This window comes from Phodopus roborovskii, unplaced genomic scaffold (assembly GCF_943737965.1).
Source record: "Phodopus roborovskii unplaced genomic scaffold, PHOROB, whole genome shotgun sequence".
Classification (NCBI taxonomy): domain Eukaryota; kingdom Metazoa; phylum Chordata; class Mammalia; order Rodentia; family Cricetidae; genus Phodopus; species Phodopus roborovskii.
This window is the reverse complement of record NW_026126693.1, coordinates 4,236,978-4,249,315: the sequence shown is the minus strand read 5'-3', so window position 1 is coordinate 4,249,315 and position 12,338 is coordinate 4,236,978. Positions and strand designations below refer to the sequence as shown.

Here is a 12,338-nt window from a genome sequence, read left to right as displayed (position 1 = left end):
CCCAAATTCCCAAATATTGTGTATAAATGTTTGTTTTCATTTAATTGGACTTTGTTATATAAAATTAAATAAAAAATTATATAAAAAAAAAAAAGAAAAAGAAAAGGCTACTGTTCCCCTCTCTTTATCTGCAGGACTGACTGCTAGGTACTGACTTTCCACATATTGGGAAGTTCCTGTGCATACTGTCTTGGCTTTCTCTTATGTGGTTCCAATAAATATTCAGTGACTTAAAAGAAACTGGTTTCCTACACTCAGACACAGACTTGCACATTTTGTACAGGGTCTAACTTCAGGAGTTTCTTAATCTCCCTTATTGTCTTTAAATAACCCTATAAATTTAATTTTTGGCTAGATCTATGTGAAGAGATAGTAGCCCATCCTATCACAGGCAAATTCCTCTTACAAAGTTTTTTCACTTTGAGAATACCTGGTCATTTCTAATGGTCCATTATTTTAGTTATGTTTTTGAAATATTACTTTTTCTAACTTATTACCTTAAATTGACAGTCGATAATTCCAAAACCAGAGGACCTGGTTCAGAACATCTGCTTGCATCTCTCACTGTTTCCTGCTTTCTCCCAGTATTGGTGGTTTTCAATTATGAACAGGTGTTTCACAACTCCTTGGCTAATGGAATTTTTTGAAGTCCAACTTGGAGTTTTTGCTCCTTTCCCTTCTTGGAGATATTTTGGACTCATTTCTGCTAAGTGTGTAAAGACACTTCAAACACAGGAGAGACAATCTTGGCTTGAGATCTTTCAAGTGAAATGAAAGTGTGAATTGGAGCCAGAATTTCTTAAAGCATAGTTTTAAACTTGGGTGAGATGGTTCCCCTGAGGTCACTACCCTCTATTGAGGTTAAAATCAACATGAAAGACTTTGTTTTCTGAGTTCACTCTTCCAAGGAGAGTCTAGAGATTTGGGGATGGGCCACAGCTTTATTCACACATCCCCTATGGTCCCTTGTCAAACTTTTGTGCCATCATAGACAGACTCCATAAAGTACAAACACAGAGCACCACTAGGAGTTACTGTGAGTTTCTAACAGCCCATTTCTGTCCATATCTCTGGGCCAGCACTGGAGTGTGTGGACTGATCTGCAAGGCCACTTTGAGTAGCACAGTCCTATCATCCTCTCCACCTGGGGCCTGAGCTTTATCTCTTGCCCCATGCCCCACATGGCCACCAAAGAGGAAATCCAAGGACTACTGAAATGGGCATATGTATCGAAGAACTGGGTGAGCTGCATACTTTGTTATCTATGGATTTTTACTTCACATTTGATGTGTAAGGACTTCTCTTTATTTTTTATAGGTTCTGATGAGCTAGTGTTTTGAAATAGGTTTCTTCCCCAACAGTCCATCTTTCCATCTCTTGTCTGGAATGGATATTATATTTCACCAAAAGATGTATGGAAGGGCATTTTAAACTGCAGTGTCTAGAGTTGAACAATAGGCAAAACTTTAACATATTTCTCAGATGAAAATAACTCAAAATTACATTAATGATGAATGGTGATTTTGTCTATGAGATATATTCATAGAAGTGAATAATCTTTTGTCACGTACACTAACATAGATATTCTCACAACCATGAATTTTGAGCCAGGGGAGGCAGATATAAAATCAATTAAATGTATGCCACTTATATAAAATTTACGAACAGGCAAGAGAAAAAGATCATCCTGAACACCCTGCTGAAAATCCACTTCATGCCTCAGAAAGAACAATTGCTCAAGGGGTCATGGAGACTTTAGCCTAATGCTGTGTGAATGTGTTTACCTAGGATACTCCATGCAGAACTGTGTTCTACACTTAAAAATAATTATTTATTTCGTGTGTGTGTGTGTGTGTGTGTGTGTGTTTATCTGTGTCTATGTAGTGTACTATGTGCATACCTGGAACCTTCAATACTTGAGTTGCAGCCAGATATGAGCATCGTGTAGGTTCTGGGAAGTGAGCTTGGATCCTCTGGAAGAGCAGCCAGTGCTCTTAGCCGCTGAGCATCTTTCCTGTTTGAATGAGCAGGTCACATTTATACTTATGATTCTTTCATTCTTCAGTGATATGTTTACTTTTCACTTTATTCACCTAAATAAAAAAGAAAGACTTAAAAAAAAAATTGCTTCCCTAACTGCCACAATTTGCCAAGGGGGTAAAAGCCTGACTATTATCAGTGACCACTAACATATCTGTCCCTGTTATTTCTGTCTCCAATGCATCGCCTAATCTGTTCTCAGCTTTGTTCCCCTCCTCTGTGAATCATGGAGTTTCTCACTTTGGTTACAGTCTAGTCTATCCTGCTGTATAGTGCTATATAATGACGACGATCTTTTAGGTGCTTGCATGTGATACAGTAGGTACTGCCTGGCCATTGTTTTGGGATGGAAACCACGACTTCAGGGAGCCATGGCTGCTGCAGCTCCACCTGCATGTGTCTGTCTGTCACAGGAGCTCTCATTTCCTCCCACCAGGATTTTCTCTTGTACAAAAGGTGCTTTGGCCTGAGAGGTATTTTCCTCTTTACGAAACCAGCTCCTTATAGATCTTAATGTTAGCCCCTACCTCAGTTAAGCCAATGCTGCCCTCTTTCTTTCTATCACTTTTTACTTCTGAATCAATTTTTGTGATTCCATGATTGATCATAATAATTGGTATCTGTCTGTCCCATTGAAAGGTAGGTAACTTCCATGGGACAGGAATTGCATTTCCCCTAAGCCTAATAGAAGGCTTTGCATACCACAGTTTTTTCAATTATGTGTTGAACTAATGAATGAGTCGATGTACAATAGTGCTGTCAATTAGATAGAATAATTTACTTTTAAAAACCGGTGGGAAGCCAGAAACCTCTCTGACTCTTTGGCGTTCAGCATTCTGTCTTTCACTACACTGTGATCACATGACCCCTGGCCCTGCGTCCCTATCACTAGGTGCTCTGATCTGCTGCTTCAGCCCACAGCATCCTTCCTGTTTCTTGCTGCTTTTCCTGAGCTTCAACTGTCCAAGCACAGTGCTGTTTCAGGGCCTTTGGACTTTGGTTTCCTGGCTTCACTGTTCTTCCCACATGTTCTCACAGGGCTCTTCCATAGCAAAAAGTTCTAGCTACCCCTTCACTTTTTGATAGAAGCTTCTCTGTTTCCTGTCAGAAGTAACTTTGTCCACGGTTTTAATTTATTTATCCTCTCTCCCAATACTAGATTGAGTGCTTCATGTGGTCTGCCTCCTCCTAACTTTACCTGGCATCGAGCACTTTGGTATATAGAAGGCATTTGGCAAATCTAATTGAATGACTGGACTGAACATACCCTTTTCTCTTTCACATATGACAGTGCTGTCTGATAGTCCACAAGTATGCTCTAGCCATGTGCAGCCATGGGTTACTTAAAATGTGCTTAGTATGACTGAAGAATTCAAAATTTAATTTAGGCAGCTACTGTAAATTCAACCATAATGGTGGCTGCAGCTATAGCAACCTAATCTGGGTTGGAGAACAAGAAGTTCTCTTACAGACCTGCCCTAAGCCTTGGTGGTTGTGCTTTCCTCTCTGGCAAAGGCTGTAGACAGTTGCAGGCCAGGAGCCCTTGGGGTCAGCTTTCCCCTGGTTTGGGACAAACTTAACAATTCTGATTTCTCCCTTATGAAATGGAGACAACTTTGCTTCTTCCAGTGGTGGGGTGGGGTGGTAGGACTACTTCAGGCTAAAGATTAGAGCCTGTGGCTGCATAGCACAGAGTCTAAAATGAATCATATATCATCAGTGTGTGTGTGTATGTGTGTGTGTGTATGAGTGTGTGTGTGTGTGTGTGTGCATGTATGTGTGTGCACATGCGTGTGTGTTGAAGTAATGGAGACCAACAGGCAGTTAGGCCCTTTCTATCTGCTTGCATACGAGGAAGATAAAATTTCCATCTGGCACCCCTCTCCCAAACTCAGGTTTGACTACGCTTTCCTATATTACAGTTTCCGGATTTCTGTACAAGCAGGCTTGCTTATCCAGGCTTGGTGGTGAGCCTGGGAACTGTGGAGGATGCATTACAACCTGGCAGCTCTGTTCTCCAGTTTCTGGATGCTGCAGGGCTCCTGCCAGACTTGCTTCGTTAAAAAGGGGCTTCTGGATGATTTCACTTCTTTGCAGTCATACGTGTGACCGCTCATTACCACCTGCTTCATGGCTACTGCCAGAAGCTCCTCTGCATGCTTCCCCTCCCCCACCCAGAGACAGTGGTCATATATGACATGTAAAGAAATAAACTCGGGCTTAAAATTTACTACCCCCATCTCCGCCCTAAGAGTCCAGTAGCAAAGCATAAGGGCCTAGTCTAGTGAAGCTCGCCTGTCGGGTGGGTCCCCATGGCTGAATGGCCCAACAATCTGGCCCCGCATCACTCCACTGTCACCCAGTCTCCCTTTCTGCCTAGTTGCAGATGAGGACCCGAGCAGGGGCATCGGTGGGGCTGAGTGGCCCGGCTAGGAAGGGCGCACCGGGCACCGTCGTGGTTCTGGGCCAACGGGACAAATGCTGGCCGCGGAGGCTGCGGGGCGAGGGGCCTCGAGGGGCGCGGGGAGCAACCAGAGCAGACAAAGAACTGCGCGGTCCCCGCGGCCCTCGGCTTCCCTGCGCATCCTCGCAGAAGGGGCAGCTGCCGGCCCAGGGCTTCGCCTCCCCGGGCGGCCCGTCATCCTGTCCGTCCGCGGTGGCTTGTGGTTTTGCAGCGACAGGACAGCCCGGTCCTTCCAGACCGGGCAGGACGTGGCCAGGGGACGCGAGTGCGCCCGGCTCTGCCCGAGGTGCGAGCTGAGCCCGAGGGGCGGGGACGGGGGCGGGGGCGCGGCTGGAACACGTGTGGCGGTGGCGGCGGGGGGTGGGGGTGGGGAGGAGGCGGCGCCCGGGGCTTTAAGAAGGTGTGGAGGGGGCGGGCGCTTTCCCAGGCCCGGCCGAGAGGCGTTGCGCACACAGGCGGCGGCGCTCGGGGGCGGACAACACGCTCTCCGCGCCCGCGGCTCGGTCCCCACGCTCTCGGTCCGGCGGCCCAAAGTAACTTCGGGAGCCGCGGTCTCCCGCCAACTTCCCCGCAGACTCGGTATCTCGGAGCCGCTCGGCTCGGGCCCGCGGCCGGCTCGCCCTCCCAGCGCGTGGCTCTTCCGTGCGGGTGGCTCCAAAACTGAATGAGAGAGAGCGCGGGGCGCGCGGAGGCACGGAGCGCGGCGGCATGGAGCGCGGCTGCTGGGCGCCGCGGACTCTGGTCCTGGCCATGCTGCTGGTGGCGACACTGAGGGCTCGCGCAGCCACCGGCTACTACCCGCGCTTCTCGCCCTTCTTTTTTCTGTGCACCCACCACGGGGAGCTGGAAGGGGATGGGGAGCAGGGCGAAGTGCTCATTTCCCTGCACATTGCGGGCAACCCCACCTACTACGTACCGGGACAGGAATACCATGGTAGGTACCACGGCATCCCTATGCGCTACCGTGGCCCGCGAACGCATCTTTCTATTCTATCGTTTCTTCCCAGGGGCCGGCCAGCCAGGGACTGGGGCAAGCCCCTTCCACAACGGGGTGCGCTGCCCGGGGGTTAGAGAATGAAGTTAGTGGTGGAGTCCTGAGTTGGGATTTCAACAGTCCCCTAACACATCTCAGAATGGACTGGCGCTTGTGTGACATGCCAGACAAGCCCTGGGTACTGCTGCCTTTCCCCCACACTCCTAGTTCCTGCAGCTGCTGAACCTGCACATTTTGTTTTCTTAACTCCAGTGCTTGGGTACTAGACTTTTGTCCCGTTCTGGGTCCCCATTGGTGGGTCCCCAGGTGGCGCTGGGGTTGTCTTTGGGCTTTACAGGCCAGCTGGAGCGCTCTGGTAGATGGCTGTCTATGCTTCCCAACAGCCCAAAAGTTCCCGCTGCTCTGCAGCCAGACATCAGTGTCAGGCAGTCCTCAAGAAACAAAGCGACTGTTTTAAGCCCTTTATTCTTTTAAAGAGTCTTTTAAAATACCAGAAATTGATAATTTCTCTCATTCCCTTCCTACTTTTAGCTTTGGTGCTTGTTGTGTTGTTAGCATTGTCTGGGCGATACTTAACTAACAACTGGTATCTGCACAGCTTTAACTCCCTGGTAGGAGCTGCATGCACTCACCAAAAGCAGATTCCTTTCCAAGGGATTATTATGCAGTCCTTCGTCGAGGTTAAACATTATTCAAAAATAAAATGTAGCCACAAGAAGAGTCATTTAATGTAGTGCATATATTTTTAAATCAAGTGGAGTATGTGGGGGGAAATATATTTACTTTCTGTATTCATACTGGGACTTCATGAATAATGAGAGGAACTATTAAATTGGAAGATTTAACAAAATATTTATACTTAATGAAACAAACTATTGTTGAGTGGACACACATGGCATCCATAGATTTGCTGTCTCTAATAAGCTACAGGTGTTGACATAGCCGAAGGCGATCTCCAGGCAGCTGGCATTTTACATAGAATTGCATGTGAAAAATTATAAGAATATGCAAGAGTTTTTTTTTTTGTTTCAACGAAACCTCCTACCTGCCCCCTAAACACATAATCTGAGTAAGTTCACCCTAGATATTTAAAACAGTGATTTAACAACTTCCTTGTGGTATAGTGGCAGCCTTATGTGTGGAATTTTATGATTAATTTTAGAAAATTAATTTCTGTGATGTCTCTTTAATAATTGGGCTCTCCTGAGAATATCTGGTGATTTTTCTGGGGTCGTGGAAATCTTTGAAGTGGAAGGAACAGCAAATAGGATAACAACACAGACCTGACTCACACACAGACTGAGACTGGTGTCATTTGGTGTGACCCTTAGCAGAGGTACTAGCTAAGAGAGTGGTAGGTCATCGAAGGAAGGCTGGCTGAAAAGGTGCCACTGTCACGTTGTGATGGGAGTCTCTGATGACAAAGCAATATTATCTTGCACTATGCAGATCCTCTGTATAGCACCAGTCAAGAAAGCATAAATAAAAATAAGAATATGCCATCTGTAGCTTTTTGTTGTAAAGTTAGCAGATGAAACTGTGATCACATCACTAACCCTGGAAAGGGGTGAATGTATTACTTCAAATTGGGAATTGTAGGGAACAAGATCTCCAATACCTCTTTTATGCCACCAAAAAGGTAGAGAGATTTTATTATGTAACTTGAAAGGTCAAATGTTATAGAAAATAATGCCATTTTAAATTCCCACTAAATATTGTATTAAAGTTTTAGATTTGGGCTCCAGGCCTTCTAAGTGTCTTTCCTATAAAATGCTCTACAGGTAGGAGAAATGCTTAAAACTGAAGTAATGCTTATATATGTCTTTTAAATTTAAAGCTTTTGGAAATGAAAAAAATACAGCATTTGAAAGATGTGAGTTACCCTAAGAAAGCATAATACATTTGTTGTTGACTCATTTTGATGCGTGTTGAAAACAGAAGATCACTTGGCCAAAGTGCCTTCATCCGTGGAGAAATCTGTAATATACTGGCTTGAGAATTTCTTTCTAGTCTTCTAATCTTTTAAATGCAGCACTGATGTAAGGAAAAAAAAAAATGAGTCTGCCATGGGTTTCCACTGAGAGCGATTTGGATGAATGGCATTTGTGTGGAGAGCTGGTAGTTGTGAGGTTTTCCCCTAAAAAGACTTCTGAGGACAGAGCTGATGTGGAGAGCACCACCCAACACACACCATTAATGGAAATATCAGCTGTACTCCAAGACTAGTACTGTATGACAGTGTACAATACAAGTGTATGAAGTACATTTATTTAAAGATTCTGTTGAAAATTTTTAATGTGAAAAGGCAGTGATCTGGGGCTTCATACACTTGGTCAAGATTTCTAACATTAAGTAGTAAACATTAAGTAGTAAACATTAAGTAACATTAAGTAGTAAGTAATGGCAGCGTATCTCCTTTCTCAACTTCCTATATATTTTTAAATTCTGTTGTCTGAGACTCTTGATGGCATTTTTAGTCATGACAAACTATGATGTCTTCTCACGAACACACCACAATGGTTTAGCAAAAAGGCACCACAGACTTCATGTTGGATTAGAAAGCTCTCAGAATGCTTTTGTTTCTAGAATTTATTTTTTTGGGAGCATACAAGTTCCAAAATATGGCCAGTTTCCCAATGGGATTTCCAGACTTCAAATCTGCAATTTTTCTTTTTTTCTGTAGAAATTTGCAAGCAGTTAGAAAAGGAAATGGGAGCCTAGGTGGTCTAGTCACATAGCCTTTTCTTTTCCCTGCCACACCCAAATGATGCTGTTTCTTCTAGGGAACAACTCAGTTCTGTGAGATGTGTGAAGGCTGAGTTGAATTCTGCACCCTTCTCCCCTCTTCCTCGCAAACACCTTTAGGTGCATAATTACCATGTGTCTATAACTCCTCTTCCTGCTGTCCAGTCACTTTATAGAGAATTGTAAATGTTAAATTCTCCCAGTTTTACTTAAGGCTTCAGAAAGCTATTTCCTTTCTTTTTGTTTGGGACAACTAATATTTCTGGGAAAATAGATAATATGCTCTGGAACAGAAAGCCTTTTTGACACATGTGAATTCATGTCAAACAAGAACCTGCCCACCATATAAGTGATATTACTCAGCCACTATTGGGAAAAGGCTAGGCATTTTATAATAACATTGCATAGCAAAGCCAAGCATAGGTAAATGAATCTGCCCAATACTTCCAATTTCAGAAGACCATTTACCAGGATATGCAGATAGACTAGATTCCTTGCTGTTTGGGTCTCATAGAGCAGAGGAAGTATTTCATTATCCCTGAGAAATAGGCTCAGAAATACTGATGGAAGGGAAAACAACAATGAGAACTTACCTCTAGTAGAATCAAATTGGTGATATGGCTGGTTTCTTGACCCAGCAACATGATCAGTAGATTTGTGGTTCCATATTTTTACTCTATAATTTTTCACAAGTAATATTGTGGGGAAGCGAGGAGAATGCCCATCCAGAATGTTCCCTTTAAAAGGTATAATCAGGATGAAGTATTAAGGGTACTTTGTTGTTATAATTAAAGTTACTACTTTTGTGGATATATGTGCTCTTCAATTAACTGGTTACTCTATTTAAAAAATTCCCTTCAAAGACAGCATAATGTAGTGACCTTTCATATACAGAAATGCAATCTTAGACATATATTTTGAAAACACACCCCAGAGTTAATTCCTTTTAGGGGAATGATTTTATTTTGTGAATGAAAGCAATTGTGGTTGCTAATGTAACTACTATCAATTGGTGTATGGCTATTTTTCTTGTTGTGTTTTAGAGACTGGAATCAGCGTATTCTAACCGTTAAACTCATTTATCACCTGCAGTTTTTAGGTGTGCACCTGTGTCCTGTGCACAGATGTCTGAAAATTGGGCACTTTAGAGCATTCTGCTCCACTTGTCACATATTTTATCTTACTCTTCACAATTTATTCTGCACATATTTCATTGATATAGTTCAGATTTTTTTTCTGAAATCTTATAAATCTTGCTTTGTGAAATTTCTATTCTGCATGTTTTAATTTCAATCTTAAACTTGCAAAAATGTGAAATTTCTATTCTGCATGTTTTAATTTCAATCTTAAGCTTGAAAAAACAAAACAAAACAAAAACAAAAACCAAACCAAAACAAACAAACAAAAAAACCAGGTATTTGGGTAGAACTCCAATTCACTCATAGCACACAGAACTAGAAATTTTAGAATAATTCTTTCATTCTTGTGAATATTTATTTTGAATGACTATTTAATTTAGATATTAAAAATGGTTGAACTGTCTCCAATAAAAAGTTCTTTTTTATTTTTAAAAATATGGTATATATTTAACAGGTATCTAAAGCAAATATTAGTGGATTCCAAAGTTTTCATTGACTGATTTAGTTAAAAGAAAACATTTAAAAGTGATTTTCACATTCTTGAGTTGATTTCATGGGATGATCTGTGAGCTTCATTAATTACATAGAAAAGAATGTACATTAGATCACAATTTTATTCTGATAATTTATAATGCTACTTTGAGCAATTATTAGTTATAATTAATTGTACTCATTATGTCTTCAGTCTTTCCAAGCACAACCCTTTCCTTCAGAAAGCTTCGCTTCACATCTGAAATTTGTGACCCGAGTGGCCAGTACTTTGTGAACATTTAATTGAAAACATTTGTAAAGTCTCTTGTGTCTTATAGAAGCAGAACAATTGGCTTTCTGTATACTTAGGAGAAGAGAGAGGTATGCATTGACTGGCTATGGTAAGGCCACTTGGAGCAGAGAGAAAAGACTTAGGTTTAAGTCATAGGACTGACATAAAGCATATAAGAAAGGAAATAAATATATCTCTATTTTAATTTAAATGGAAACATTAATTCATCATTTATGAAGTAACCAAACCAAAATATAATTTCAGTCTCATCTATTTTAAACAAACAAAAAAATGTAGAACACATTTTCAGAAATTAGGGTTGAATTTTAAATACCAAATACTGCTCAGAAGTTGAGGGTCCAGATTGTTCCTGCAAAGAACCTAAGTTCAGTTCTCAGCTCCCACATCAGGAGGGCTCACAACATCCAGGAGCTCCAGCTCTAGGGGTTCTGACATCCCTGGCATCTGGAAGCATCTGTGTGCACTCACACAGACACATAATTTAAAATAAAGTATTTTTTTTAAAAACAAATGATTAAAAGAAATCTGCTTGTAGAACATTCCCCATGAAATCATCTGTCTTTGGGAAGTAGCTTGGAGAGCAGTCTTTTACCCTAGGTGCCCCACCATGCCCAGGTCATTGAAGGGAAGAGTTCCTTGAAGGGGTCGACTGCTATCAATACTGGTTGATTATTTTTTAAAATCTGTGCTTCTTGTAAACTGTATACATAATTTATCCTTTAAAATAAAAATATGGTAGGATTCAACTATAGAAAATAGTTTGAGGGTTGTATGTATAAAAAGTACAAATATTGGTCTGAGACACAAGGTTTGTGATAGAGAACATTTAAAACACCAGTTATCCTTTAATGCAAATCAACTTTCTTTAGACAAACAAAGCTTTATTTGAAAAACTTTTATTGATTAAAGGACTGCTTGTAATCTACTAAGCTGACAGAGATTTGAAATATCACTGATCATCGATGGAGACTATTGTCTACAAGCTGAAGGACCTGAGAAGTCACATAGCTTGTCAACAAGTGCCCTGTCCTCTGTCCTGCCTAGGTCTGGCCTTCTTTCCTCCTGTTTTCTCTTCTCAGTTTCCACTTGCATTTCTTCTTTTCCCCTGTTGTAGCCTTCTGCTTTCCCTTTCTTCCTTCTCTTTTCTCCTTCCTGTTTTTTAAAATTCTCTTTGTCTTTTGCCCCTTCAAGTTTCCTGTTATGTCTGCTCCTTTTGCATGCTGTAAGTATAATGTGAAAGATGTCATGACATTTACATCCTATATTATAATCCCCGACTATTTGCAGTAGCTGGCTATGTAGGTTTATATACGTTAGAATATCAAAGTTTATGTTTTCATTACATTCACTCGCCCATTATGACACAATGTTTTAAGCTGTAGATTATTTATTCCCAGGAGAAAAGTGACTCTCTCTTACACTACAAAATCTCTCTGAGTTTGCAAGCCTATAGTTGTAATTCTGAGTTACCTGCTCTCCTCACTCTGGTCAACCTGCAGAATCTGAGTGGAAGGTAGACACCCTAGTACTAACTTACACCTCAGCCCTACGGCATTTCTAATGTGGGAGTAAGCCTAGTCATATTTCAGTGTTGCAGTCATTTTAAAAGTGTAGTAAGACCTTGACTGATAGCAGTTTTGTCATCTGGCATGATTACCTTACATGAGATAAGGATAGCATATGCTGATTAGTTATTCATTCATACCTGTCCAAGTTTGTTTTGCCAATGTGTGTTACCCCTTAAAGGAAATTCTAGATTGAGCATATTGAGGGTAGTCACAAAAGTCAAAAGGAAATCTACTCTTTACCAAATGTATGTAATTACTTTCCTATCTGAAAGTAATACATGACTTCCCTACAATTATGAGGAAGCTAATAGTGTAGCTGAGATCCAACCAAAACTTTTTGTTGGTTTAGCCAATTCCTAACTAAAAACCTTAGTATTCCTGAATTATCTTTGTTAGTAATTAAAAGTAACACTCCAAAAATGTGTGTTGCTTTGTGATAGTCTAGGAAAGATGATAGCATAAATACATCACTTTAATGTGTTTCATCAAATTCTGTTTTATAACTTTATATAAAATAATTAAAAAATGTCTCTGCTAAATTGGAATAGAAAGATACTGATTTTGATAGTAGATCCAGAGTCTTTAGGTCACAGATTGACTGAAA

At 41.4% G+C, this 12,338-nt stretch overlaps 1 protein-coding gene across 1 annotated transcript in view; it reads left to right on the top strand.

The window, feature by feature from the left end:
• Positions 1 to 5,107: 5,107 nt before the first annotated feature.
• The window catches only part of Reln (reelin), a 420,372-nt gene continuing 413,141 nt past the window's right edge, over positions 5,108 to 12,338 (top strand). The window contains exon 1 of the mRNA XM_051174802.1: positions 5,108 to 5,438. Coding sequence (XP_051030759.1) covers positions 5,213 to 5,438 — 226 coding nt within the window. The 5' untranslated portion in view covers positions 5,108 to 5,212. The remainder of the gene's footprint in view (positions 5,439 to 12,338) is intronic.